General features: G+C 40.1%; 1 protein-coding gene across 11 annotated transcripts in view; it reads right to left on the bottom strand.

The window, feature by feature from the left end:
* LRBA (LPS responsive beige-like anchor protein) overlaps nucleotides 1–13,868 on the bottom strand; it is a 760,533-nt gene that overhangs the window by 484,892 nt on the left and 261,773 nt on the right. For all 11 annotated transcript variants that reach the window (XM_019522192.1, XM_019522187.1, XM_019522186.1 and 8 more), the window contains one exon: nucleotides 11,032–11,093. In XM_019522192.1, the coding sequence (XP_019377737.1) occupies nucleotides 11,032–11,093 (62 nt within the window). The remainder of the gene's footprint in view (nucleotides 1–11,031; nucleotides 11,094–13,868) is intronic.

Raw genomic sequence — 13,868 nt, forward strand, 5'->3', positions numbered from 1 at the left:
ATTTGAGCTTCACACTGAGGGAAGTACCCCGAGTTCTTGCAGCGGGTCAAGTACCCTCAAGGACTACTAGGCCTGTGTTTCCTAGAAGGTGCAGGTCCACAATCATTCCAGACTCTGGTGGGGGGGGGGGGGCGCTATCCCCAGGCTTGTACGAGGCTTGCTCCAGAAAGGGGGTCAGCTGGACACGAGGCACCCCCAGGGAACAGCTCAGAGCCTGGAAGGTGGTCGGGCACAGTGAGGTGGGTGGCTCAGGAGCACCCCCTACTGGCCCACCACAGGCAGTTGCCACCAGTCCACATTGCCACCACCAGCTTCACATCTAGCCACTTGCCATCCCCCCCCCCGCCAATACCGCCACTGGCTTCTTCACATCAGGGGGCTCCAAAACTAAAGCCTGCAGGGGGCCCCCAAAAATTGTGGGCCAGCTCTGCTTTAAGTATTGCTATGAGAAGGATGGTAGGGGACGGGTGCAAATACAACCATTGGCCCCTGAGCGCTACAGATCTACGGTACAGCACTGTGCTCCTGCTGCGAAGAGCTGACATTCTAAGAAAATAATACATCATACCCTAAACTGAGCATGGAAACAAGATCGTAGTAAAGCTTTGTTGAAGAAACATCAAGAGTATCATACAGATTGTAGAATAATGTGGAGTAGGTGAGCAGGCCACATGCCCATGGCACCACTTAAGGAAAGGGGTGCCAGAAGGACAGGGAGGGGGTGCCTCAACTTCCCTTCCCCAGCTCCATCTGCACCAAGTCCAGCAGCTCATGCTTAAGGCACTAACCTGAAATGCTGAAGGATGGAAAAGAATAGACTTGAACTTGGGTGACTGCCCTAAACTCCCATTAGCTATCCTGGGAAGAATCTCTTTTAGTCCTTCTGTTGGAAGATATTCCACCTTGTATAAATAACACTGCATGCTGTGCAGCAGAGATTTAAACGTAGGTCTCCAATATGTAAAGGGATATGTAACTAGCCTGGAAGACCAGGCTATTTTATTTCTTCCAAAGCCTGCTTTCACCCACACCTATACAATGACTATATTGCCATTTTTATGAGTGATCTTTACTAAAATAAAAACCTTTATATAGGGCAAGGGTGTCAAAAGATATGGCCTGTGAGCCAGACATGGCCCACACAGCCCTGTCTTCAGGCCCCCAATACTGCCCTTGGACTGAGTTGACTCAAACACCACACACAACACCCACTCCATGATCCCTACTACACGTAGCACCCTTCTGGCCACTCCAGGATCCACATTACATGTAGCGCTTCCCACCTCTGAGCTTGTCTGGGACTGCACCACATGTAGTGGCTGCTCTAGCTGGTCTGGGATCCTTATCACACACAGCAACCATTATCCTCAGGCCAGGCCAGGATGTGTGCCACATACTGCACCAGCTTCTGCTGATCAGCACTGCATGCAACACTGTTCCCAGACTGGCTGGAGGTGGTACCACATGTAGCACAGTCCAGACCAGCCGGGAGGGCAGTACATACAGCATGCATCCGTGACCAGCAGGAGGGGGGAGGGAGGAGGTGGGGTAGGTACTACGTGCAGCACAGTCCTGGATCAGCCACAACAGGTACCATGTGTAGTACTAACCTGTTCTGACTGCAGGCACTGGATCCAGCAGTAGGAGTAGGAGTGGGGAAAAGTCTAAGGGCCTCATGTGGCCCATGGATTAGATTGGTGCCATGCATCTGACCCACAAAGTCATATGAGTTTGACACCCTTGATTTAGCAAATTGGACCCTGGGAAACTTACACTAGCCATTTTTTATATTGGAATATGTTGTATATTAGTGGAATTTAGAAGACTTGATCATCTAAAAGCAATTAATAATGCAAGGAGAAGACCTGTAAAGCATGACTTCTCCAACAGCACAACTGCTCAGATAAGAGTCCAAACAAGGTTTCATAGGAGACTTTTTCTTTGATTCTACCCACTAAGGTATCAAAAGTACCTTTTTGCCTAATAAAGCTATGTTTCTCTTTGGTCCATGTTGTTATCAAAGCAATTGTAGCTGCTGAAAGCAAAGCCTTTTAACAGATCACACAACTGAAATGTTAAAACTTTGAATTATTGGTATGTGCAGATACATAAAGGGGCTTTGAAATCTGAAATCATGTTAATGTTTGCCAGGATTACACTGTTCAAAACTGCAAGATTTAACAAGAAAAGGATGCCAATGTGAGGCTATATTGATTCAAAGGAATGAGGTAAGGGATCCTAAGAGTTCTGGTAATTATAGTTTTAACGGATAATTAATTAGAACAGGCACTGAAATAGGCACAAAGTTATTCTGCAGCTACAATCCTAGAGCATCTGCTCTCAATACCAAGAACTGTGCATCTGCTGAATCATGCTGCTCCTTTTAAAAACTCATGTATAACTTATGACTATTCATACACAAAGTAATTAGTAATTGCACAAAAATATTATTTAAATTAAAAATGTGTCCATCTAACACTTGGGCCACATGCAGATATTACACTTTTTTCCCCGTTTAGGTGGTCGAAACCAGCCTATACCCCTAACAGAAGTTCGAGGCACACAGACTTCTTTAAAAATAGCAGATTCTGGTCCAAAATAGACCTGCATCAATGTAGTATCAGACTTATGGCAGATCTACCAAACTTCAGTACCAGATCCCCTCCCAACTCCAGTTAGGTTGCAGCCCCCTGGCAGACCAGGCACCTTCCCAGCTCTTTTGTTCCCTCCTTTCCCCCCTTGCAGGACAGCTATCTAGCCTTAACCATGCTCAACTGCTCTGAGCTCTCAGCTACAGGTAAGAGGAAGGGTGGGGGGGGAGCAAGGAGCACCTGTAGCTCAGGAATTTTCTATATACAATGTTCCTAGGCAGGGGAGGGGTGTTATCCTTAGAAGAACTGGGGACCTCCTTAGAAGAACTGAGCTCTGGAGAACGGCACCTGGCAGCATGGTTCTTGCAATCATGTTGGGCCATTCACTAGAGCTCCAAGGGGTAAGAGATCACAGCTGCCATGTTCTCTTAGCCTCAGGGCAACGTAAAACCCTGCAGGGCTGCAATCACAGGGGTTTCATGCAGCCCTGAAACTAGGAGATTGTGGCAGCTGTGTCTCCCAGCCAAAGGGGCTCTCAGCCCCAGCAGCTGCCAAAACTCCATCCCAGCAGCACCCTGTAGATGCCAGGACCCAGAGTCCCATAGCTGCAGATGCTGGGTCCTAGCAGCATGCCTCCCGGTACCAGGACCCACCTGGGTCCTGCCAGCTGCATGCAATCTCCCATCCCTGGGGCTACATGAAACCCCAGGGGCTGGGAGATCACATCTACTGCAGTCTCCCAGCGCTAGCGGTTTCATGCAGCCCTGCAGATGGGAGACTACTGCAGCTGCAATCTCCCAGCCCTTGGAGCTCTAGCAAGTGCCCCAGCACAATTGTAAGAATCGTGCCAGGCACCTACATCTGCTGCCACCCTGCCTCCCCTCCCTGGGTGCGGTGGCCAGGCCAGGCTGCCAGGCATCGGCAACCCACTCTGTAAGCCTAGGACTGGGCAGAGGAGAGGGTCTGCAGTGATAGCAGAAGTTTGGGGACATGTGCCTGACATCCAATCAGGGATGGTCCCCACTCAGCTATAATCCACTGCCTTCGGGAATCTCCAGCACGCTAAGAGGCATGTAGGAGCACCCCCTACCTTCTGGCTTTGGCCAGTGCAGGCACTTGTCTGCCTGCTCCCCACTCCAATCAAAGAGCAAACATGAGCTCCGTTTACTCTCAGTCCAATCTACACAGCTTAGAGAAACCCATGTAGACTGGATCAATTCTGCCTCACGCTTTTTGAATGTCTGTACTTAGCCTTAGGGCACAAAAGTAGTTCATCAGTTTTTGTTGGGTTTTGTTTTTTTTGTTTTTTTTTTAAGAGTGAAACGGAATCCACAACCAAGATCTAAGTTGAAAATTTTCTGTATGTAGTTTCTTAATATCTAAACCATAAGGCTGTTAGCTTGAGTGTTTCTGTTGATCTAAGCTGCCAAGATATGGCAGAGAAGTGGCTTTTGAGATAACCTAGACCCAATTCAATTAAAACTTTATGGTTATCACTATAGTTATCCGTCACATTAAATTGTACTTGAAAGTAAATTAGAAACCAGTGCAGATCACAGAGCACAAGTGTAATGCACTCTGAAAGAAACACCAACCAATCAGCTCCACCATACAAAGTCTCCATGTAATTTGAAGATTTAGCACAATGCAGAGATCCATTCTTGAAGTAACAAAATGGATCAGCCAACTGCAGCAAAGTTTGCCTCTTAGGAAAAAGGACCAGCCTGCAGCATACCCAGAAGACAATGATGATCTGGCAATACCAATAGTCTATGGGCATTTTGTTTTCAATATAAAAAATATATAGTCAGTCACCATGAAGTAAAATCCTAATTCCAACTACATGCATCCCTCCTATGGAAAACATGACATTATGTCATTCACAGGTGCATGACTGCCTAACAGACATATTTTGATGTTGTATGATGATTAAGTCTTCCAGTAATATAAGGAACATATGAATAAGGACTATAGGAATAAGGAATATAATAAGAGTATGTTACTGTACAAATTAGAGATGAACATGGTTTACATACTGAAATATGCAATCTGTGAATGAAAATGACAACTAAGGGGTGCAAGGCCATCTTTTTTTTTTAAAGAGACTTTTCTTTGATGTTGAAGGCTTAAGCCTTACACTCCTTTACCTGGTTGTAGGAATTCAGTTTCTCTAAGCTGAAAAGTGGATGAATACCTGTAACTCTGACCTACACAGTTAGTAAGGTTGACCCTTAAATCAAAACTACAGGCAGTCCTCAGACTTAGGACACAACTGGTTCCTGAAAACCACGTCTTAAGTTGAAACATTGTAACTTGGAACCAATTTTCCCATAAGAAACAAAGTTATAAATGCAGGATTTGTTCCTGAACCAAGGCCCGATACCCTATTTTCACCAAAAATAACCCAGAATTTTGTACTTGATCAATTATAGATGAGTAATATAGCTACATTAATGTATTTATATTGTAAATAGCAATTGTATTGATTTGGAAGGACTTCTTTGAGGTGACTTTGCTGGACTTTTTGAAGGGTTCTTGGCTGGAGTCTTCTCAGGAGTCTTGGCTGCAGTTTTTCTGGAGTCTTGGCTGCTTTCTTAAAGAAAGTGTCCAAGGAAGTTTGGACAGATGTTCTCCAGGGAGATGAGTGATACAGTGAACTTGTTCACTAGTGTGGCGTTGCATTGGATTAAGCATTGTAAAGTTGAAACTGACATCGCAAAGTTGAAACAGGGTGTCAATTTATAAATGTTGTAAATGTGAAATGTTGTAACTCGAAACGTTGTAAGTCGAGGACTGCTTGTAGTCCTCTAATTCAGGGGTGGCCAACCTGCAGTAAGTGTGTTGCAAGTGGCATGGTGGGCAGCCTGGCTGTGTGGTGCACAGCAGACCAGACAGGGGACAAGCAGCAAAACAGCAAATAAGGTAGGGAGCAGAAAGCAGAGCAGTAGATTGGGCAGGGGAAGGAGATGGGAATAGCACTTGGGGAAGGTTTAGAGCTAATTTGTGACATACCTATGAAAAGGTTGGCCCCACTGCCCTAACTTATTTTTTCTCTGTTTGACTTAGCTTACCTTACCTTTTATTTCAGAAATAAAAAAGCTATCATAATAATATGTGACCCTGAATACATTTTATTTCTCAACTGTACCCCCTTTCTGCAAACTGAACCACCTAGCTCATACCCCCCTTTAGTTTAAGAGATCAAGGCTTTGTTCTTAGACCTTCCTAAAATCCTATTAAATATTCATTTTTCTAAGAGTTGCAAAAAAAAAAGAGATATAGGTAGCTGTACTGAGGTACAAGAAAACTATTATGTGCCCAAAAAGTGCCAAAAAAGGTTTAATGTTTTAAAATATTGGTTTTATTTTTAAAAATGGCATTAGATCTCAAGAGAGTATCCCTTATCTCTTAGGGGAGTGATTCTCAATTGGAGTGCCAAGGCACCCTGAGATGCCTTGTGCCACAAGTTGCCACATAATGTTAGTTCTGTTAGACCAGCTCTTATTTTTGCCTAAAGAAAAAATAAAGTAGTTTTTCTGTTGCAAAAAACTCAAAAAGACCACAGCTATGGATTTCTATTTGAAACCTCTGGGTTCATTTTGTGACTCATATTTGTAAACCTTTCTGAGGAGTATCTTGAGCCTGTCCAGGGGTGCCTCAACTCTAAAAATGTTAAAGAACCATTAACTTAGCATTATGACAGAGAAGGAGAAAAAGTCGGTATGCAGAGGGTTGAATTATTAACATTGAGCCATACCTTTTTTTCCTTTCTTAAAAAAGATCACAGTTGCCATTTTAATCCATTAAAAACAGACCAGTCTTATAATCAAGGAAAGTTAAAAGCCCTATTCCAGAGCATCTAAGTCAAGGAGGAACCTGACGAAGAGACTGATGTCTTCTCCTACAGCTGTTCCTCTTACAGGTTTGTAGATTTCCTTGAAAGAGAAGGATTAAATATTGCCAAAATATTGCCAATAGTTTAGAGCAGTGGTTCTCAATCTTTTAAGACTCAAGGTATACCTAAATAATGTTTTGTAATTGAATGGCACCCCATTTAAAGACCAATTTATTTCTTACAGTACTTCGCTCCTCATACCCTGTGGCTCCCTTAAAATGATATCATGGGGTCGCACCCTGAAAGCATAGCAAGGGGCATGGCACAATGCTCACAGCAACAGGGTCTGCTAACCAGGGAAATAAGGAAGCTTGAGGATGGTTCATTAGACCCCTGAAGGAGGCAGACAGGAGTGACAGTGGCCACTGGCAGAGGCTGGTGCAGGACCCTTACCTGCTCTGCTCTTTCCACAGTCTTCCCCTTGCCTGCCCCCAGTCTGTACTTAAGGGGATGAGTGCAGCCTCTTGCAGTGGCTGCACCTCCAAGGACATGAATACTGGACCATACTCTGCAGCCTTTTTCATGAGCTCCAGAAGCATGGGAAGAGCAAGGGAAGGAGCCAGGCTGAAAAAGCATGGCCCCACATTTCTCTGCCCACAGCACAGCATGCTGCTCAGAGCACAGTGGTGGTCAGTGCAGGGATTACACTTTTCAGTACAGAGTTCCCCTGCTTTACCCCTGCCCCTGGAGCTGGGGTAAGTGGCCACAGGGAGTGCTGCTGGGGCAGGTGCAGGTACCTGCATTGTACCTAAAGCAGGGTACCCTGGTTGGGAATCTCTCGTTTAGAATCATCAGGAAAACAAAAGTTACTTTTGTCACCTGTTCCTTTTTATCAGGTTATTATACCTTTCTCACCCCTCTGCTACCTCTACCAAGTAGAGTTTCATATTATATGGAGACAAAAGTATGTTATAAAAAAATCAAAAGAGCTTTTTCCATGTTAACTAAGTTATTTCAAGGGAACAGCTTCATTACTCTACCTGACAAATGAGTTGTTACACACAATGCCTATTTATTTATGCAGATATACACAACTCTTCAATGTGCCCCTTAAAATTTTAGTCATGTTTTTAGAGCCATTTTAGGGAAAAATGCTGTTTCTCCAATAATAGCCCTGGACTTTCAACTTGAAGGAAGCTCGTCTCAAAATAGCACGCACATGCATATAACCCATTCTGACGTCATCCATTTAAAAAGGATCATCAGACTATCTAAGGACTTCACTCTTTTTGCTGGTTTAATTACCCCACACAGGATGCTAGGCCAGACTAGATGGTGCTTCTAGTTTCAGTGTACTGTATGCATTTCTGATAAATGGGAAAAGAATAGATGACCTGGCAGAAGGCTCAGACAATAACATGTGATTTACAGGACATGAATGCAGCTACTATAAGATTTATCTGACAGCCCTCTCCGATAGTGGACTGTTGAGTATCCGATGGAATGATTTCTAGTCTGGAAAGTCTACTACTGAGTAGCCATACACATTATTTATTTATTAGATGTTTTGGGTTGAAACCATTTTTAAATGATGCACTTCACAATGCTCAGCCATAAATTTAGCTTTAAACCCTAGAAGGGAGGTAGTGTTATTGGAATGTATGTCAGACTGAATTAGGATGAGCAACGCAACGCTTTTATAAAGTGGCCTTGAATGCAACATTGATTCTTTCGAAAATGATATTAATGTCAAATAAGCAGAAACACTTTGTAGTAATATTAAATGAAGAATTTCTTATGTTTTGATAGATTTATATAAATGAAAGTATACAAAGTCCCAAATGCAGTGTGTCAGTCAAAAACTGCTTTTAGATGGTGTGTTTGAGAATAAGCCTTAGTTTTAATATCAATCATGGTTTTATATAAGAAATTTGCACTACGTTCAGTTGTTCAATATTTTATAGAAGACAGTGAGATGAAGTCTTACAGTCTTCAAAAGTATATTTGCATACAGGTACAGCATATAGAAGCAAATATCTGGATTTTAAAATAAGCTTGAACAAGATGGCATACATAGTTCCACAGCAAATTCTCTCTCACAGGTATCCATACTTAGATTTGTTAAAAGCACTTCACCTACTAAATGTAATAGAAAAAAAAGTTACAATGCTGTAGTAAAAAACAGATCTAATTGTTGTATTCAGTGCTTCTGAGAAATGAACAAGATTGATGCTTAGTTTGATTTACGTTATTAACATCTAATGTGCTTTACTTTATTTTTAATACTTAATTGCTTTCCCAATTGTTTTAAAGATATAAATCATAACACCTCTTCCATTTAGTAAAATGATGGCTGACAAATTTGTGGAGTTTTAAATCAAATTCACAGATACTTAGAATGTAACTATACCACATTATTTATGTGATTAGAAACTAGTTTTTGACCTGATCTTTCGATCTTTGGTACTCTATCCTCTCCATCTCCTCTTAAAAATTAATTAAAATTTTAGCAAGAGGCTATCACTTCACTTTCTACCCCATCTTGGGCCAAAAAGAAAAATCAATCAAACTCAGTCCCATCTCCTCCCAGTATCTGTAAAATGTCGAGTTGAAATTCAATTTCATATCTCTCAAGCTTTCATGTAGCAAAAGACAGTTCACTTCTTAACAAAATAAATCACTTTTGTCATTGCCATGCTGACCTCTCTGAATTAGGAAAATTCAAAGTGAAAAATGTAATTATCACCCCAGAACAATCTGTATACATCTGGAGCTAATTTTGGCTTCATTTCTCACATCATTTTTTGTATTCTGCCAAATATTACAGCTGCTTGTAACTTTAACAAGATTTTGAGAGTCCTGTGTGCCTTTACTGGTTTATTCCAGCTATTTTATTCAAAACAGCCTCATCTTTTGGTACTAATACTACTAAGAAATGGCCACATCCTCCATTTGATTAGATTAGCATTAAACAGCACTGTGACATGTATGACAAATAGGTGCATTAGAGTATGTCATTTGCTCCTTATCCTTTCTGCTTCCAAAAATCATACATGCAACATACTGTACAGAGGACAAACACTGCTCTTTACCACTAAAAAAAAATATTTAACCTCATCAAATAAATTCAACAACCCTTCACTGAAATAAACAAATTGTACATTATGACAAACCAAAATGGGTTAATCAGAGAGTTTTAAAAAGCTTTTTTACATCTCAAGGCCCTGTTTTGTATGTAGTTAATAAAATATAAGAAGTTTCATATAGATTTCCTAGTATATGGGCATTAATTTTTTTAAATGTTAGATGTGTGTTAAGTAAAATATACATAGGAATAACTGCAGAAAATAAGCAATATTTACAAAAAAGGAAATGATTTCTAAACTCCAAAAGTTCTAGGACAGCTATTAGTTAACACTTCTTTAGAGAAGTACAGGTTCTTGATTATTTTCTTCAAAAGCAGCAGAATTATGTAAGCAAAATCTAACTGCATCCATGAATAATAAGCCCACTAGAAACGTAACTACTCTTCACTAGTTCATTGTAAAATCCATTAGGTGTAATCTCCAGAAGTAATTGTACTTATTGCACTTTATTGACAATGTAGACTATTGATTTTTCACACCTTCTATGATTCTTTCATTTGTATTCATGAAATGTCCATCAGCACAGTCTAAATAAATTTGGCAATATAGGCACTAAAACGAATAAATCGATGCAAAGAAACATTAATTTTGCATTATCCTTATTCGTCAGGCAAGTAAACCATAAGGGCTGTAAATGAAGGTCAAAGGTTTTGAAATGGGTCAGAACCCTTGACCTCTAGACCAATATCCTTCCCATTAAAAAAGGCTATTTTAAAGTTTTAAGTAGGGAAATTTACTACCAGCAAGGTATCATTTTTAAAGCACCAAAAAGAAAAGCTCAATAAAACACTCTTCTATTTAATTACAAAAAAGAAGGCAAAAGGACAGCAAAAGAATATCCATTTGATCTAGTGCATGCAATTCTCTGAGTACAATTCTAAGAAGGTTCTGAAGGTTCTTATCAGCACTACCCAAGGCAATTCTAAGGTGTTTAACGTACCTAGAGTGATTTTGCCTCCAGGAACGTAGAAAACTCATGAACTGACCAGCATGGTCAATGCCTTGCACACTTTCTGATTCACAGGACATGTCAAAAGCAATTAATAATGACAAGGATTTCAAAACACATTTATCACTCATTTCATAATCTCTGAACAAAAGGAAAAAGCTCACTCATCCCAAAGGATGGAAGTGCCAAGGTGCAAAAATCAATGTTTCAATAATCTTAATATTTATTCATTTTATCTTCCTTTGTAATATGACAGCACAGAATTAGTAAAACACTGAAATGGAGATTATGTAAAAGTTAACAATAGGATATAGAAGCCTCAACATCCTCACCTACCTATTGAGATTTGACCATTTGTATAACATCAATCCTTTACAAATCAAAACATCAAGGTCATGGTCCTTCTACATTACAATTAAAAATATGTTCTAACATACATTTTTGGTGCAATTTCAACAATGTTAAAATCAGTTATTTTAGCTACAGTTATTTATCCTGAGAAAATCTCACCTGAGAACAAAGCAGCATGACCAACTCCACAACTGAACTACTAGATTTCATGCACACAAGACCTACAAAAAGGAGAGGAAAAAGAAATTTCATCATATTAAATTTGTGTTTAAATGGCATTGGTTATTAAACTTACAAAAGTTTATTAACTTTGTTTGAAATAGATAAAGCAAAATATAAAATAAATAAAAGATTTAAACCTATAAAGCAAGCTTAGATTTTTATAACGCTTGTATTTCAGTTTTCCATTAGTTTAAAATTATATCAGTATAATTAAAATGTTTGAACCAGAGAACAAATTTAGTGAACCAGTGTCTTGCATATAAAAAACAATGGTTGATATAAAAATGATACCTCTATTAATTTATCTGAAATTTCATTAATTTGTGTTTAAATTAGTAGAAGAAATGTGCCTAGCATATGCTATATTGATCCTTCATACCTACATTTTTCTATTTTGGAAAAGGTTCGTCATTATATATGCAGAGAAGAGAAATGGTTCCATGACCTTTGCTTTCTCCACTGCGCTCTCTCCCTTCAGACCCCTAGCTATCAATCAAGTTTCCATTTTGTTTCATGGCAGTAGACATCCCAAACACTCTTATTAGTACTTTGACCCTTGACCTCACACTAAACCTTAGCAGAAGTGCAAGCAGTTAGTTATTATATATTCTTGATTGTTTATAAACTAATTAGATTATTATGACCAATTCCCATTTGATATTTCATAGACAAATCAAAATGAAAAATCATCTTTTGGCCCAGAAGCTCTGGTGGTCTATTTTTATCCAGCTCTAAATGGTACATTGTACTAGGAATGGTTTTGTTGTTGCATTTCCCAGTAAAATGTTAAATAAGTAAAACAAACCTCTTCAGAACACTTTGACATACGATAATACTTTTGCTTTTTGGAGAATATTCCAAAAAAAGAAACAAACAAGATAACCTACATAACTACTATGGCTATAGATTCAAAATCAATTTTCATTTTTATTTTTGTTATTCTTATAAGCATGACATTTTGTTCTTCAGGTAACTGCATGACTCTCACTGAAACTGCTGACTGGCTAAAGCAAGACTTACACAGTAATATTTAGTCATGTAAAGATAAAAGCAATTTCCCATTGGGTACAGATCAAAGAGCAGAAATAGGTAGGCAAATTATGCTCATGCATGATGTAATTTGACTTCAAACAATTTCTGGACACGTTTTAAATTTTGCTCATACTATGGCTTTTGTGAATTACAGAAAGATTGGCCATTATAAAATTCAATTCTGAAATAGCCCTACAATAGGACAACTTTCTGGATGTAAAGAAATTAAGGAATTTGTTTGCTCTACTAGGGTTTAATATGGAATGTTTTAAATTAGTCTGTGCTCAGTGTATTTGTCAACTTGTATCAACATAAGACTTGGCAGAGAATGAAATAAATAGATCTACTACAACAAGAAGTTTTCCTTCAAAACTTTCCTTCAAACTCTGTCTAGCAGAGAAATCTTGAGGGGAACCCCCCCACCCAAACCACTGCTTGCTTTTAAAATTTTTACTACAATCAACTGATTCCAGTGAGACCAAGGCTGTTTTCTGTTAAGATGGTTGCCACTTTTCAACAACATAGGCAAGAGAGAATTTAACCTGCCATTAGAAAAAGAAGAGTAATCATCACCCTGTGATGTAGACTCTGAAGTGCCATGAGATACCAATCTGTCTCTGGCAATGGCTGGTGCCAACTGCTTCAATGGAATCCTTCCAATAAACTATTATGAATGGGTGGGAGGTAGGGTTATTTTCACTGGCTATGGAAAAATCTCCAGTTGTCCAGAATTGACTTATGCCCTGAAATATGAAAGTATGAAGGTCTATATCCTCAACCAGACTGTATTTGTAAGATTTACCATAATTCTGGATTGGCAAAAGTAGTTTTCTATTTTGCTAACACATCTGATTTTGTGATATCTAGTAGCAATGACAAATTATTATTAACAACTAAATAAGCTCAGTGTGCTCAGCATAGTACACAGAAGATATCTACCCTAGGAGGTTTCTAAAATCCAAAGAAATCAAGAAAAGTTCTCAATTTCTCAGCTGCAGCCACTAAGGTAGTTAGTTATTGCTGAAAGCACTGGAACTGTGACTACAGGCTTGCTGGTTATTACAAGCTATGGAAGGGCAGGAGTCTAAATCACCATACCAACAACAACTAAACGAAACCTACATTTTTCAATCTAAATCTGAAACAATGCAATTTACATGATAAAAAGAGTTAAAGCAAAATCCTATATGTAAGTTATGTTGTTTATTAATATATTGTTACCCTTCCACCGAGTAGTAGTTAGTTTGGTAGAAGGAAGTTTCATAGTTTCTAGGGTTGGAAGGGACCTGAGCAGATCATCAAGTCTGACCCCCTGCCATGACAGGAAAGAGTACTGGGGTCAAACGATCCCAGCAAGGTGTACATCTAGCCTCCTCTTAAAGACCCCCAGGGTAGGAGCCAGCACCACTTCTCTTGGAAGCTGGTTCCAGATCCTAGCAGCCCTGACCATTAAGTAGCACCTCCTGATATCTAGCCTGAACCTACCCTCTGCCAGCTTGTGACCGTTATTCCTGGTCACCCCTGGTAGTGCACGGGGGAACAGGGACTTCCCCAGTACCTGCTGGTCACCTCTGACTAGTTTGTAACAGGCCACTAGATCTCCCCTCAGCCTTCTCTTGTGGAAGCTGAACAGGTTCAGGTCCTGTAGCCTCTCCTTGTAGGGCCTGCCCTGCTGCCCTGATCATGCGAGCGGCCCTCCTCTGGACCCTCTCCATGTTGTCCACATCCCTCCTGAAGTGCGG

This window comes from Gavialis gangeticus, unplaced genomic scaffold (genome assembly GCF_001723915.1).
Source record: "Gavialis gangeticus isolate Ggan-Ray unplaced genomic scaffold, GavGan_comp1, whole genome shotgun sequence".
Classification (NCBI taxonomy): domain Eukaryota; kingdom Metazoa; phylum Chordata; order Crocodylia; family Gavialidae; genus Gavialis; species Gavialis gangeticus.